The sequence below is a fragment of the Mesoplodon bidens genome (assembly GCF_964165515.1).
Source record: "Mesoplodon bidens genome assembly, chromosome: 17".
In the NCBI taxonomy this organism is placed as follows: domain Eukaryota; kingdom Metazoa; phylum Chordata; class Mammalia; order Artiodactyla; family Ziphiidae; genus Mesoplodon; species Mesoplodon bidens.
Window position 1 is genome coordinate 436051 of NC_138174.1, and position 17497 is coordinate 453547.

General features: G+C 39.5%; 1 protein-coding gene across 1 annotated transcript in view; it reads left to right on the forward strand.

Moving 5' to 3' along the window:
- Positions 1–17497, forward strand: part of RNF17 (ring finger protein 17) — a gene marked incomplete at its 5' end in the record, with an annotated part of 124006 nt that overhangs the window by 91303 nt on the left and 15206 nt on the right. The window contains 4 exons of the mRNA XM_081214444.1: positions 4034–4124; positions 5357–5472; positions 7348–7637; positions 9143–9306. Of these exons, the coding sequence (XP_081070570.1) occupies positions 4034–4124; positions 5357–5472; positions 7348–7637; positions 9143–9306 (661 nt within the window). The remainder of the gene's footprint in view (positions 1–4033; positions 4125–5356; positions 5473–7347; positions 7638–9142; positions 9307–17497) is intronic.

A 17497-nucleotide genomic window follows, 5' to 3' on the forward strand; every position in this document is an offset into this window, starting at 1 on the left:
CCTGTCTCCTCTTTTTGCCTAATTCTCTGTTTCTTCATAAGTATTAGATAAATCAGCTGTCTCTTCTAGTCTTGAAAGAGTGGCCTTACTTAGGAGATGCTCAGTGGGACTCAGGGGTACAATCCTGCCTGGCCACCACAGCCTGGCACTCAAGGGGTGTCCCTTCTGTGTGCCCTCCTATTGTGGCAGGGCAGCGGCTGCTTTGGGGTGCTGGTGGGCAGGGCTGTTGCTCGCATGGCTGTGAGGCCCAGCTAAGGCTCGGGTGGGCAGGGCTCTCAGCAGGGCAGACCCATTAGTGCTAACAGGTTACAGGGAGAATTTCAGTGCTAGTGATAGCAAGGTAGCCTGAGATCACAAAAAAGGCTCCTGCTAGTGTCTCAGTCCCTAGGGGGCATCCCAGCTGGTTTCTCCCTCTCCAGCAGACGCTGTAAGATTTAGTAAGTGGGTCCTCTTCATGTGTGGCCCATGCCCTTTTCAATCTGGTGTTTTTGCACTTGTTTTTAGGTTGAGTGAGTTTGGGCACAGGCCCTTTAAGGGCAGGTTTTTCTGTTAATACCCAGCAGGGCCCTATGGGGCTCCTGGGCACAAAGACTTTCTGTGTCCCCCATTTCTTTGATTACAGGAAATAGCTTTCATTCAGCCTCCATGACCTGAGTTCCAATGGGTGGATTCAAGCAGTTGTTAATTAGGGAAGGGAGGGGTTGCAAGACCAGGGAAAAACAGTCAAGAGAAACAGTAGTGCAGCCTTGGGGAGGGTCCTGGTTCCCCATCAGTGGATAAACAACAATATCTTTGAGCTGTTTTGGAGATACTGAAACCCCATGCAGGTGGGAGAAGTTAACGATTAATGATAGTATGCTGCCCACAAGCCTGTAGACCCCAGACCATTTGGAACCTGTGAAGGTTGATGATGCTGATGCTGACTTATGTCACCACCAACCCATCAGAAGAATGTCCATGAACTGATCACGCCCTCTTTGAACGATTTTTTTTTTTTTTTTGGCTGCGTCAGGTCTTCGTTGCTTCATGTCGGCTTTTCTCTAGTTGCGGTGGGCAGGGGCTACTCTTCGTTGCAGTGCACAGACTTCTCATTGTGGCTTCTCTTGTTGCGGAACACGGGCTCTAGGTGTGTGGGCTTCAGTAGTTGTGGCACACGGGCTCAGTAGTTGTGGCTTGCAGGCTCTAGAGCACAGGCTTAGTAGTTGTGGCGCACGGCCTTAGTTGCTCCACTGCATGTGGGATCTTCCTGGACCAGGGCTCGAACCTGTGTCCCCTGCATTGGCAGGTGGATTCTTAACCACTGCACCATCAGGAAAGCCCTGAACCGTTACTATAAAACTTTTCACTCTCCTCTCCAGTTGGAACACATAGTTTTTCAAGGCAGTAGCCCTCTGTTTCCCCCTTTGCTTGGCAAAGTAATAAAGCTATCCTTTTCTACTTCATCCAAAACTCTGTCTCCAAGATTCAGTTCAGCACCAGTGTACAGAGAAGCTGAGCTTTCAGCATCATGTTCTCTGCAGTTCTGTAGTTTTCCTGGTCATATTCCCTATTGGTTTTCAAAGCCAGGTGTTCTGGGGACTCTGTCCTGTACAGGATCTAGAGGTCGTGATGCCAAGTGAAGGGTATTTCCTGTAATCAAAAAAATGGGAGACACAAAGTTTTTGTGCCCAGGAGCCCTACAGGGACCTGCTCAGTATCAGTTGGCATGCCTCATGTAGAGCTTAGATCTCTCCCTCCTTTGTGGTCCCTCCTGATTCTGGATCGCTGCAGCTGGGGTGTGGGTCTTTCCTTGGCGAGAATGTGTCTCTGTCTCTCCTCCCTATCTTGATGCTGTCCTTTTACCCTTTGTTGTGGAGGCTCTGTTCATTGATAGAATTCTATCAGTCCCTTAATTGTACCCAATATTGTAGAGCAGCGGTCCCCAACCTTTTTGGCACCAGGGACCAGTTTCATGGAAGACAGTTTTTCTACGGATGGGGTGGGGGGGTATATTTCAGGTGGTAGTGCGAGCGATGGTTCAGGTGGTAACACGAGTGCTGGGCAGCGGCAGATGACACTTCGCTTGCTCTCCCGCCACTCAGCTCCTGCTGTGCGGCCTGGTTCCTAACAGACCACAGACCAGTCCGCACCCTGGGGGCAGGGGACCCCTCTTGTAGAGAATGCATTCCTATTGACACCTTGAATTATGTCTTATGGACTATAATGGAATACCACCGTTTCCGGAGTCTAATAATAGCTAACCTTAAGCATGTCTAGACCCTGTATTAATTGCCTTAACAGGCATTATTTTACTTAATCATCACAGCAGACCTTTAAGCTATAGATAAAAGGTATTATTTAAAGATAAGGAAATTGAGTCTTCAAGAAGTTAAATATTTTATAATCCAGAGTAATACATCAAACTGTTGAACTAGGATTATAAAAGTTCTGATTCTGGAACCGGAGTTCTAACCACTACGCTTTACTACCCTTGTGAGAAATCTTTTTTATAGATTTCTTTTTATTGTGGTAAAATAGACATTAACATAAAATTTATCATTTTTAAGTGTACAGTTCCATGGCTTTAAGTAATGGAACCTTTACCACTGTCCATCTCCAGAACTTTTTTATCTTTCTCAACTGAAACACACAGTTTTATGGATACATGCCATAGGTTTTTTGAAATGTTGTAAATACTTTCAGATGTTCAAAAGTTAATATTTTAAAACGTGTATTCTTAATAAATCATAGGAAAACCTTAATGATGTATGTATGCTGATATTATCTGTATACCATCATAAATAAAAAACGATAACTAATTCAAGGCGTCACTGATAATATAAGCTTCTTAGCTCATAGGAACACTGTTTGGGCTTCTTAATAAATAGTTTTACTAAATCCTATTTGGTCAAACTACATACACAGTTGATTTCTTTAGTTCACTCGCATAAACCATTCAGTGTGAAAAGATTGGCCACATTGGTTATTTACTCAGAGGATGGGGCAGCCCTAATGAAACTCCACATCGAGAAGCCATTTCTAGAGAGCCTTCGGAGCCTGCAGCATTTACTTGTAATCTCTTTAGTGCTACTAGTTCTTTACTCTTTGGGGGTGGATTTGATGGTTAGAAACATCTAAAGTCACTCAGTTTCAACTTTGCAAACTAAAATAGATGATGAAGTTGATACTCTGCTCTTCATTGATCTGTCAAAGATTTATTGAACACTTTTTACCATGATTATTAAAAATAAATTTTCTAAAAATAATTGAGGCTAATATTCATGGGTAGTAATTCATATTAGTTTTAAATTCCAGAAAAAATCTTCCAAAAATATTTGGGCAGAGAAATCATCATTACAAAGGGACTTTTGTTCTATTTGTATTTCCATTAAATATTTTTGGCGTGACTTCTGTGAGCTGGGCGCTATCCTAGGCATTGCAGATGTGATGGACATAACACATACAACACATAATATACAGATGACCCTTAACTCAGCTTTGAACTGCACGGGTCCTCTTATACGTAAATGGTAAATACATACTATGGCACTACATGTCCGTGGTTGGTTGTATCTGGATGCAGAACTACAGATATGCAGGGCCAATTGTGAAGTTGCAGACAGGTTTCTGACTGCTCGGGGGGTCAGCACCCCTGACCCCCACATTGTTCAAGAATCAAATGTGTGTACACATAACACACAATACATTATACCTGCTCTCTGAGTTTATAGTGTAGTTAGCATATATGAAATGTATATAATAGCTTTAAAAAACTTAAAACACATCTACTTTTTTAAGAGTTCTCAGTGTAGCTTCAGAACAGATGTACACAAATAACTTAGCATGTAATTTGGGCCGTAGCTAAAATAGAGGGATGAATAAAAGGCTATGAAAATGGGGAAGAAAATTTTGAGAATAATACAAAGAAGTCATGTTTAAATTGACTTCTCACTACATATGTAGTTGGTTGAAATATATTTTTATATGATGGTTCTTTTATGTTTCTATATCCTATGCTATTTGTTATAAAACAAGTTGTCATTTTTTGTTTTAGACCAGCTGGTGGGAGTGACAAGTGGACAGCGACAGCCTGTGACTGTCTCTCATTGTACCTCACTGGAGCTGTAGCAACCATCGTCATACAAGTGTGTGAACAGGTACAGTAGATGTGTACTGGTTATTTCATTGACATTTTCTACAAGACCATTTGTTTTGTTGAGAAAATAATAGTAAGCTGTTTGGATTTTTTTTTTTGGCTGCGTGGCATGTGGGATCTTAGTTCCCCAACCAGGGATCAAACCTGTGCCCCCTGCAGTGGAAGCATGGAGTCCTAACCACTGAACCGTCAGGGAATTCCCTATTTGGATATTTTTTTGCAACCTTTTTTTGGTCTTCAAGTTATCACACCTGTTTGGGAATTCACTAGCAGTCCAGTGGTTAGGACTCCATGCTTTCACTGCCAAGGGCCCAGGTTCTATCCTTGGTCGGGGAACTAAGATCCTGCAAGCCGCACAACCTGGCCAATAAAAAACACTGTAATGCCTGTTTCATAATAGATACGTACTGTAAATGAATATATGAGTGAATCAAAACATTTCTAAACTAATATTCTTGAGTTGATAATTTGCATATTAAAAACCAGAAGGTATGTATGCTAGAGTGCAGTTCTGAAGCCTTTGATATTCTTTACAAATTGGTAGTTAGGCTTCTAGTGAAATCATATTAACTGTACATCATAAAAGGTGTTTGTATGAGTGCCGATTTGAGAAGAGGATACATATATAGGATATGTCCTTTCAGAACACTAAGAAATATTCCTTGTCTCCTTAACTTTTTTCTAATTTGATACATTTTATTGCATTAATGATTAGAATTTTCTTGTAAGTAATTCTTTCCATGTTAATTTTTTCTTTGTGTACTTTCCCCATTTTTATAATTCCATATAAAACAATATATGTTTTGTAGTTCTTTCTTTGGCTTTTCACAGGAGAAAAAAGGCACACCTGTGAAAATATATTTTAGTTCTATAATTACAAAGAATTCAGGAGAATAGAGAACTTGTAATGGAGGATGTTTTCCTCCCTCCCCAATCTGGGTGGAAGACAAAGTTTTCAGTCGTCCTTCTTTCTCCTCCACTTGGTATTTTTCACCTGGACAGTGAAGTCTTCCTGATAGACTTCACAAAACAACTGTCTTTCTCTGTTGACTGTCTTCCATGCTGTTTTCTCTCTGATATGTTCCGATATCAAAATTACTTGGTTGGGAATTTTTCTTTCTGGCATGGAGAAAGGTGGAGGGAATACCTGTGAAAAGTGTAATGTTTATACTAAGTTGCGTTTTTGTGTCTCATATTTACTCTGCTCTTAAATCACTGCAGGAAAACAACACAACATGGCCATTACCTGTGAAAATTTTCTGCACAGATGAAGAAGGAGAGTGTGTTGATGTTTCCAAATATTTGATTAAAAGGGGTTTGGCTTTGAGAGAAACGAGGTATAGACTTTTTTTTTTTTTTTTTTTTTTTTTTTTCTTTTTGCAGTATGCGGGCCTCTCACTCTTGTGGCCTCTCCCGTTGCGGAGCACAGGCTCCGGATGCGCAGGCCCAGCGGCCATGGCTCACGGGCCCAGCCGCTCCGCGGCATATGGGATCCTCCCAGACCGGGGCACGAACCCGTATCCCCTGCATCGGCAGGCGGACTCTCAACCACTGCGCCACCAGGGAGGCCCTAGACTTTTTTTAAAACATCATTTTGTGATGGAGGCTTCTTATTTGCCTGTGTAAATCTTCGTATCTATGTGTGCTCAGACCTGAATTGCCTCTTGTTTGCACTTAAAAATGATTTATAACCTAATCCTGAGAAGCCAGCTTAGAAGTAAATTCATTCAGAATTGCTAAATGTTTAAATCCCTGGACATTTTTGCTTTTATACTTTCCCCTTTGCTCTGGCATTTATCAATACATTTTAAACTAAAGGAAAGGAGAGTTACACAGTGGGCACCAGATCTGAACCCTTTGGCCTCATTTGCTTAAGCAGAAATGTTTAAGCTTTATGCTGGAAATTGTGGTAGGTATATACCAAAATATATTTGTGTGATATAGGTAGCAAATGAGTAGAAATGGGTAGCCAAAAAAAGTAATTGAACAATATTTACATGTAAAGATCCTTTCAGATACTAAATTTGGGGTTTAAATACCTTTGGTCCAAGGGGAGAAGGATCAGGATATCACTGTAACCCTAGTTTCCTCTTTTTATCTTTTTCCTTCTAGAGGTAGAGGTATATTAGAATTGCAGATACATGTTCCAAGTGGTCACCTTCTGCCATACATGGCCAGATCTCTTTTTTTATCTTAAATTATTATACCTTACCTTATTTGGATCAGGACCCCAATCTTGATGAAATGGAAGGAGAATGAGAGATCAGAAATAATACGGAACCCGAGGTAGTTGGCCGGGTGTGGTAGATGCTGACTTCACTGCCTGGGCCTTGTCAGGCAGCCAGGCTCTGCATCTAGTCCTGCATTCACTGACTTCAGGCTAACACAGTTCCTCGCTGAAAGAACTGTTAAAGTGAAAAATGCTGGGCAAGTTTATATTAACTAACAATATCTGCCACTAATTTAATGTTCTTTTCTACTTTTCTGGCACTAAAACTACTACCTCAAGGCTGGGAGTGATGAGGGAGCAGTGTTAGTTGAGGAAGTATGCAGCTATTATCTAATCAGTGCTCATTTCCGTTTGAAAGAAAATACAGGAAAGTGGAAGAAACAAAAATCTGCCATAATTTTTCTAACATAAACAATGTTAATATTTCCTTCTAGGGTTTTTTATAGGCATGTTTTTTTAATTGGAAGGGAATAAGAGGAAGTAAAGCAATTATGAATGAATATAGCATGTTACCACTAACACTTAATATTTGAATAGTATGGAAAAACTATTTTTTAAGGGACTCATTATCTTTGTATTATTTTATGAATGTTGATAACTTGCCACATGTATGATCTGTCTTTGGGCTAAATTAGAATCAGCTTGAAGCTGTTGTATTTCCCAATAACATCTAGTTAATTGTATGATACTTGGGATATACTTAATAGACTTTAAAAGGGAATAGCATGTAAATATGGGATAGTAATTTAATGCATTTAAGTGAAATTATATTACTTTATCATCAAGCTCAGGCATAATTTAAAATAATTTTCATTATAACTTAAAGTATACTCATTTTTATGTAACAAATTAGACTAGGGTATCCTAGACTAATTAGACTAGACTAATCCTTCAAGTATATTTGAAGGATTCTTTTTATATTGTTTTCCCAGAATTTTTTTATTTGCTCATGGTTAGATATATTCTTTTTTGCATGTTACAGAACTAATAAATTAGATAACAGCCATTCATTATCCCAGAAGTCTCTGGAAATCCCACTGGTACAAGGAGAGTCAGTGGTTACTAAGTGTATTAAAATTAACTCTGACCCTGACAAACAAGCTGCTGATATTCTCAGTGAACACGAGGTGTCTGAATTTAAGGAGAAACTTCTAGAACCAAGAACCACTGGATGCTATAAGCCACCAGCTATCCCTACCCAGACAGTATTTGAGGCAGCAGTCAGCTGCATTGGTGATGATGGAACTATATTCGTGGCACCTAAAGTATCAGGTAAGACCCGTCACATCATGCAGTGTTCTGTAAAAGTGGTTGCTTTTACTACTAGAGAAGTTTAATTGGAAGGGAATATCTCTAGTAAAATACACATGGATTGAAATTCCTTGGGCAGATATTTAACCTTTCTGAACCGCTTTTTCACTCAGTTGTTGTGAGGTTTGAAAGAAATAATGCATGAAAGTGCTTTGCACAATGCCTAACACATGAAAATCATTTATTGAGACATTGGGAATGGATAAACATTGGGCCTAAGATGAGCATGGGGGGACAGGTTCCAGTTATACAAGTTTGGGGGCTCTCTAAGAAAAAAGAATACAAATGTTTATATTCGTTTAAAAGTGAGAAAAGAAGTCACAACAAATGACTGGAGAGTCAGGGCCATTTGAGATTCAGGTCCTTCCTGAGACCTCTTTAGCTTATGTACCAACGCTACCTTTCTACAACCTGAGTGTGTCCAGGACACTTGATGACTCACAGCAGCTCTAGCTTTCACGGGACTTAAGCTCCGTTAGCTTCATAGTAAGTCCACCTATGGATAGGGGCATGGGGGCTACGAACTTGTTGAAATTTTTGTCTCATGTGTTGATCTGCTAAATACTGTTTCTTAATTTGAAAACCAGACTAAATCTGTGTAATTGGCTATTCTAGAAGTGTTTCAGACCTCTAGCAACAGTACTTAATCCAGAAACTTTGCTTGACGTGTGTAAATAATCATAGCTAGAACTGGTTGCCAGAGGCCTTACTTCCAATCTCCTGCAATACGGATAATGTGGGCTAGCACTATTACACCCAGTTTACAGAAGAACATACTGAGGCTTTTGCCCAGGAGCTCGCAACTAAAGTAGTAGAACTGTTATATGAACTGACACCAGAGCTTGCCCTCTCTGGCATCAGTTATGGGCATATAAATTTACTGTGGAAATAATGAGCCAGTTAGCAGGAAGTAGCAATATTAGAATTTTAATATTATACCCGCAGCACTGTGCTGTATCTAAGCATCAAATAACAAAGAGCTTTTTTTTTTTTTTCGGTACGCGGGCCTCTCACTGTTGTGGCCTCTCCCGTTGCGGAGCACAGGCTCCGGATGCGCAGGCTCAGCGGCCATGGCTCACAAGCACAGCCGCTCCGCGGCATGTGGGATCTTCCTGGACCGGGGCACGAACCCGTGTCCCCTGCATCGGCAGGCGGACTCTCAACCACTGCGCCACCAGGGAAGCCCACAAAGAGCTTTTAATGATTCTTGCACTTCCAAAATAATGCTTGCGTTTGTAACCATAGATCAGAATAATAATTTACATGTTGTTAGTCAGTAGTATGTTTCAAAACATATTGAAGCTATTGACTAAATTAGATTTATATTAAAGCTCTATTATGTGGGGACTGATTTTTAATTCCTTTTAATGTTATCTAAGTGATGAAGTTACTAAAGTTTGATGATGACTTCATTTGAAAATGGTAGGGAATTTTTCCTAAATGCTTTCTATTTTTAATAATTTCAGAATTTGAACTAATAAAAATGATGAACGAAATTCAGAGTAATTTAAAATGCCTTGGTCTTTTGGAGCCTTATTTCTGGAGAAAGGGAGAAGCTTGTGCAGTAAGGGGATCAGATACTTTGTGGTATCGAGGCAAAGTAATGGAAGTCATTGGAGGCACTATCAGGGTGAGTCTGAAATTCTTTTGTGACTATTTTAAGGCTAAGTGCTATAACATTAAGAGGTCTTTCAAGTTCAGATACATGAAATTATGATTAAAACATCTTTTAATGAGTTCATTCATGTAGGAGAATCACTTGGATGCATTATATATTTATTTGTAATAAGAATTCCTCTTTTTATTTTTAAGTATATTTATTAACCTGAATAACAAAAAAATATTTCCAGATAGGGATTTTTACCACTGGAACTTTAATGGTGCCACTTATTTGTTATTGGCAGCCTTATTTGTGTGCATGGTGCTAAGTAAAACAACTTATTTTCCAGTATATTTCTATATCTCCTTAGTAAATTTGTTTACGGGACCCCCTAATTTACCCTTTCACATTAGTGTTAATTTACCCTTTCCAGAATACTAAGAACAGTACTTGAGTTTCATCTAAAATCTTCAGAAAGAGCTGCATACAGTTGACCCTTGAACAGCACTAGGGCTGGGGAGCCAACACTCTGTGTAGCCGACCTGAGTATAATTTATGTCATTCTTCCATGTCCACGGTTGTGTGTCGCGGATTCAATCAGCTGTCGATCGTGTAGTGCTGTAGTAGGTTTTTACTGAAATAAATCCATGTGTAAGTGGACCTTCATAGTTTAAACCCGTGTTGTTCAAGGGTCAAACTGTACTTTGAAAATATGTGTATATAAAAATATAGATGGAAAATGCCTCCATTTACATTGTACTTGAAGTATAGCAATGAAATCAAGAGACATTCAGCCTGTGAAGATTTTGGTTTTAGGAGGGGAGGAAAAGTTAAGAAGAAAAGTCTTTTGTTAATACTTGCACAGGAGATTATTATCTGTTTGATGATGATACCTGACAATAATGTAGCACTTCAGGTTTCTAAGCTTTTTTCACATTCGTATTTTCTTATTTGTTTCCAACTATCATAGATGTAGATTACTATTCCCATTTTACCAGTAAGAAAATTGAAATTTATGTTCAGTGATGTGCCCGAGGTCAACATGTCAGTGGGTGGTGGTACTGGAATTCATATCTAAGCATCTGATTCCAAAATTTCTGATCTAAGCCTTGTGCTTTTTGTGCTGGAATACAGACTTTACAGGGTTTTTTTTTTTTTCCTGGAAGGTATCTTTTATTTTTATTTTTTAAAAATTTTATTGCAGTATAGTTGATTTACAATGTTGTGTTAGCTTCAGGTGTACAGCAAAGTGATTTAGTTATACATATACATTTATTTATTTTCATAGGTTTTTTTAAAAAATTATTTATTTAATTTATTTATTTTTGGCTGTGTTGAGTCTTTGTTGCTGCACACGGGGTTCCTCTAGTTGCCACGAGTGGGGACTACTCTTTGTTGAGGTGTGCGGGCTTCTTACTGTGGTGGCTTCTCTTGTTGCAGAACACAGGCTCTAGGCGCGTGGGCTTCAGTAATTGCAGCACATGGGCTCAGTAGTTGTGGCTCGTGGGCTCTAGAGCACAGGCTCAGTAGTTGTAGCGCATGGGGCTTAGTTGCTCTGCAGCATGTGGGATCTTCCCAGACCAGGGATTGAACCCATGTCCCCTGCATTGGCAGGCGGATTCTCAACCACTGCACCACCAGGGAAACCCTTAAGAGGTTTTTTGGGTTTGTTTTTTTTTTGCTGTACGCGGGCCTCTCACTGTTGTGGCCTCTCCCATTGCAGAGCACAGGCTCCGGACGCGCAGGCTCAGCAGCCATGGCTCACGGGCCCAGCCACTCAGCGGCTTGTGGGATCTTCCCGGACCGGGGCATGAACCCGTGTCCCCTGCATCGGCAGGCGGACTCTCAACCACTGCGCCACCAGGGAAGCCCCCCTTCATAGGTTTTTAATAGAAGTAAGATGGTTTCAAATTTTGGGTTAGTATTTAGGTATATGCATACTCAACAGATTCATGTGTTTATATGCAAATGAGTCTATTTTCACATACACTTGAATTGTTCAGAGAACTCTTTTTTAACATAAAAGTAAATTGAAATTCAATTTTCATTAAGTTATAATTCATAATCTTTACATATATAGGATCCAAATAAGATAGTGGTGAACTATATTTTTTTCATACTTTCTAAGATCTCTGTTTTTTAAATTTGAGAGTATTTTGATATTTTAATCATCATTTTTAATTTTTTTCCTGTGCATTTCAAGTATACACAATAAATTTTTCATTCCTTAACCTGATATCTTTCAAGGTTATCCTATGATCCACATTAAGAAATAGACATAAAAAAAAGACATTAAAAAAAACCTCATGTATATATTTAGGGCTTCCCTGGTGGTGCAATGGTTGAGAGTCTGCCTGCCGATGCAGGGGACATGGGTTCAATCCCTGGTTCGTGCTCCGGTCCGGGAAGATCCCACATGCCGCGGAGCGGCTAGGCCTGTGAGCCATGGCCGCTGAGCCTGTGCGTCCAGAGCCTGTGCTCTGCAACGGGAGAGGCCACACACAACAGTGAGAGGCCCGCGTGCCGCAAAAAAAAAAAAAAAGAGACATTACATGTAATTGTACTTACCCTAACTACCTGTAATGTACTCAGATATTTTTTATTCAATTCTATTTCATTTTTTTAATGCTGACTGCCAAGACAGCCCAGTTAACAGTGATATGTTAATTTCATTAAATTGGGGTAACAGAAGTAACTTACTGACATTCCTTATTCTTGAAACAATTTATTTTATTTTTTTTTATTTTTTTTGCGGTAGGCGGGCCTCTCACTGTTGTGGCCTCTCCCCTTGCAGAGCACAGGCTCCGGACGCACAGGCTCAGCGGCCATGGCTCACGGGCCTAGCCGCTCTGCGGCATGTGGGATCTTCCCAGACCGGGGCACGAACCCGTGTCCCCTGCATCGGCAGGCGGACTCTCAACCACTGCGCCTCCAGGGAAGCCCCTCTTGAAACAATTTAGAAACTGAATTATCAAAATTAAATAGAGCATTTTTAAAAATGGACTGTTGAGGACTTATAGTTTCTGGTTCCACATTTAAGCTCTGAAGTTGCCACACCATCCTAACAGCAAGTAAAAAGCTGAACAAACTGAAAAATCTGTAACTCTTCTTGTGTCTGTAAGAGAGGGAGTACAAAGGGCAAACCACTGCCCCAACAGAGAGTCAGGTGAATATAGGGAGTCACTTATGGGAGCTTATGGGAGCAGAGACTGACGACCAGAACTCTAACGGAAGAATTGCTGGAATTTTTTTTTTTTTTTTTTTTTTTGCCGCACCACATGGCTTGTGGGATCTTAGTTCCCCAACCGGGGTTGAACCCAGGCCCTCGGCAGTGAGAGCCTAGAGTCTTAACCATTGGACTGCCAGGGAATTCCCAAGAATTGCTGGAATTTAGTGTGGACAACTCTGAGGGGCAAAAACTCCAGGGAACCCAGTCATCAGAAGGTTCCACACAATTCTATGAGACTTATCTCCAAGAGCTTGACCAGGTTCTCACATAAATATCAGAGATGCTTCCGGCAGGGGAAGGAGCAAAGGAACCATTTTGACATATGCTAGAGCATTCTGTTTTTCTTAATAAGGCCTGCACTCAGGAGACAGTAGTTAAGCAGGGCCTAAGCGTCTGGGGTATTATCAGAGCCTAATCAACCTGGGGGAAAGGAAATTACCCAATTCCAGTTAACTCTAGCTTTCCACATTGGAAAAAGACCCACCTCCAGCTCACTCTATCATCCTTTCCCACTTCAGGGAGTAGAGCAGAAAGCTGAGAAACACTTGTGAAGTTCACGTTCTGAAAGCATAGTCTCAACGAAAGACGGAGACGTGATCATAAGACTGTAGAACATTTCCCCTCCTGCCACACCGTCCTCCCACATTACTGAAGGCCCATTTATAGCAGTTCCTTTTACATAGTACATGTCTGGCTATGAAGAAAAAATTACAAAACAGTAGGATACTGGCATAAAAAAAGATGCATAGATCAGTGGAATAGAATAGACAGCCTAGAAATAAACCTATGCACATGTGAACAAGTAATGTATGACAAAGCCAAGAATATACAGTGGGGATAGGACAGTCCCTTCAATAAATGGTGTTGGGAAAACTGGACAGCCACATGCAAAAGAATGAAACTAGACCACTATCTTAAACAGTACACAGAAATTAACTCAAAATAGATTATAGGGCTTCCCTGGTGGTGCAGTGGTTGAGAGTCCGCCTGCCGATTCAGGGGACATGGGTTCGTGCCCCGGTCCGGGAAGATCCCACATGCCGTGGAGCGGCTGGGCCCATGAGCCATGGCCCCTGAGCCTGCGCATCCGGAGCCTGTGCTCCACAACAGGAGAGGCCACAACAGTGAGAGGCCTGCGTACTGCAAAAAAAAAAAAAAAGAGTAGCTGTAATGGTTTCAGAACAGACTCAAAGCAAGGAAGGTTATCAAGGAAAAAGGGCATTACATAATGGAAAAGGGTCAGTTTTCCAAGAAGACATAAAATTCTGAATGTCTTAATAAATTCTTAATATACCCCTAAGAACAGAGAGTCAAACTACATGAGGCAAAAACTAGTACAACTGCAAGGAGAAATAGCTATATCCACTATCATAGTTGGAGACTTCAGCATCCCGCCCCCAATCAGAAATGGACAGATCCAACTGGCAGAAAATCAGTAAGGACATAACTGAATTCAACAACAACATCATCAACTGGATATAATTAGCATCTATAGACTTATTCCTCCAACAACAGCAAGATACACATTGTTCAGATCACATGGAATATTCACCAAGATAGACCACATTCTGGGCCATAAAACACACCTTACATTTAAAAGAATAGGAATCAGTGTTTGCTCTCAGACCACAATAGAGTTAAACTAGAAATCAGTAAGAGAAAGACAACTGGAAAATCCCAAAATGCATGGAGATTTAACAGCAAACTTCTAAATAACACATGGGTCAAAGAAGAAATCTTAAGAGAGATATTAAAATATTTTGAACTAAAATGAAAACAACTTACAAAATTTATGAGATGCAGCTAAAGCAGTTCTGAGAGGGAAATTCATTGCATTGAATGCACACACACACACACACACACACACACACACACACACATATATATATATATACACACACATATACATATATATATTATAAAAGAAGGAAAGTCTAAAATCAGTTATCTGTGTTTCTACCTTAGAAAATTAGAAAAAGAAAAAAAAAGCCAAAGTAAGCGGAAGAAAAGAAATAATAAGAATTAGAGCTGAAATCTGTGAATCCCTGAAAACAGGAATTCAAGGAAAAAAATTAATGAGATTTAAACCTGGTTCGTTGAAAAGTTTGATAAAGTCGATAATCCTCTAGCCTGGCTAGCCAAGAAAAAAAAAAAAGGACACAAATTACTAATATCAGAAATAAAAGCAGGGATATCAATACAGATTTAATGAACATTGAAAGATAAAGGAATACTGTGAACAACTATGCCCACACATTGGATAACCTAGATGGACTAGACCAGTTTCTTAAATGACACAAAATGCCAAAACTCACACAAGAAGAAATAAACAATCTTGGCCTCTATCTATTAAAGAAATTGAGTCAATAATTGACAGCCTTCCAAAACAAAAACCACCAGGCCAGATAGGTTCACTGGTGAATTCTGCCAGACATTTAAGGAAGATATTTTACCATTTCTCTACAATATCTTTCAGAGGAAAGAAGCAGAGGGCATACTTCATAACTCATTTTATGAAGCAAGCATTACCCTAATTCAAAAACGAAGACATTACAAGAAAACTACAGACCAGTATCTCTCAGGAACATAGATGCAAAAATCCTCAGCAAAATATTAGCAAGTTAGAGCCAACACAGTATGTAATGTTTAAAAAAAATTACATACTATGATCAAATAGTGTTTATCCCAGGTATACAAGGCTGATGAACCATTTGAAAATCAATTATAGTAATCCATCACATCAACAGTGTAAAAATGAAAAATCACATGATTATGTCCGTAGATGCAGAAAAAGCATTTGAGAGGATCCAGCACTCATTTCCTGATAAAAACTCAGTAAACTAGAAGTATAAGGGAACTTCTACAGGTATCATAATACTTAATGGTGAGAAACTTAAGGCTTTTACACCAAGATCAGGTACAAGGCAAGGATACCCACTCACCAATCCTTTTCAGTATTGTACTGGAAGTGTTAGCTAATGCAACAAGACAAGAAAGGAAATAAAGGGTAATCAGATTGAGCAGGAAGAAATAAAACTGTGTATGTTTGCAGATGACATGTTCATCTACCTTAAAAAAAATGCAAGAGACTCATCAAAAAACTCCTGGAACTAGTAAGCAATTACAGGAAGATTGCAGAATATAAGGTTAATATACATAACTCAATTTCTTTCTCATATACTAGCAGTGAACAGATGGAATTTGAAATAAAAAACACAATACCATTTTACGTTAGCACCCCCAAAACAAAATACTTAGGTATAAATCTAACAAAATATATACAAAGATATATATGAGGAAAACTGCAGAACTCTGATGAACAAAATCAAAGAACAAAATTAATGGAGCAACACTGTTCTTGGATAGGAAGACTCGATGTCAAGATGTCAGGTCTTTTCAACTGTATTTATGGATTCAGTGCAATCCTAGTCAAAATTCCAGCAAGTTATTTTGTGGACATCAGCAAACTTTATTCTTAAGTTTATATGGAGAGACAAAAGACTCAGGATAGACAACACAATATTGAAGGAGAAGAACAAAGTTAAAGGACTGACACGCTAGGCTTCAAGAGTTAGTATAAAGTTAATCGAGACAGTGTGGTATTGGCAAAGCAAAATACAAATAGATCAGTGGAATAGACTAGAGAACACAGAAATAGACCCACATAAATATAGTCAATGATCTTTGACAAAGGAGCAATGGCAATACAACTGAGCAGAGATAGTCTTCTCAGCAAATGGTGCTGGAACAATGGAACATCCACATGCAAAAAAATCCAGACACAGATTTTATACCTTCCATAAAAATTATCTCTAAATGGACTACAGACCTAAATGTGAAACATAAAACTGTAAGACTCCTAGAAAGACAACATAGAAACATAGATGACCTTTAATATGGCAATGACTTTTTAGATACAGCACCAAAGACATGACCATGAAAGAAATAAGGTACAAGCTGGACTTCATTAAAATTAAAAACTTCTCCTCTGCAAAAGACAATGTCAGGATAATGAGAAAACAAGCTAAACACTGGGAGAAAATACTTGCAAAATATACATCTGATAATGGACTGCTATCCAAAATATACAAAGAACTCTTAAAATCTAACAGTAAGAAAACAAGCCAATTTAAAAAATGGACCACAGATCTTAACAGATACCTCACCAAAGGAGACATACAGATGGCAAATAAGGATATGAAAAGAAGTTCCACATCATATGTCACCAGGGAAATGCAAGTTAATACAAGATAGCACTACACATATATTAGAATGGCCAAAATCTGGAACACTGACAACACCAAATGCTGGTGAGGATATGGAGCAACTGATATGGAGCAACTCCACTGCTGGTGGGAATTCAGAGTGGTACATCCACTTTGGCAGACAGTTCAGCAGCTTCTCAACAACTAAATCTACTCTTAACATATGATCCAGCAGTCGCACTCCTTGGTATTGTTGACCTGAAATAAACAGACTGCCAGATACTTCTCCAGCAAAGTTGGGTTTATTCAGGATCAGCAGAGAATTACAATTCAGGGTCTGCAACCATGGTAAGTCACGTGCAAGTTCCTGCAAAGCAAGGACAGGAGAACACTTTTACAGAGAAGAAAAGGAAGTGGGTATGGCTCTAGTAAACAAAGAGTCTGTGGCTTTTCATTGGCTGAGTCCTTCCCAGGGAAAGAAAAAGAGTCTGTATTCCTCCTGTTGGGCTCTGCTATCATCAAAGGACATGGAGCTCCCCTTTCTGATCTCCCAACTCTGTTTAATTGAGGTTTCTGTTTATTAAATTCTTACAGTATTTACCCAAAGGAGTTGAAAACATGCCCACACAAAAACCTGTTTATAGGAGCTTTATTCATAATTGCCAAACTTGGAGGCACCCAAGATGTCCTTCAGTAGGTGATGGATAAATAAACTGTAGTGCATTCATACAATGGAATATTATTCAGTGCTAAAAAGAAATGAGCTATCAAGCCATGAAAAGCCATG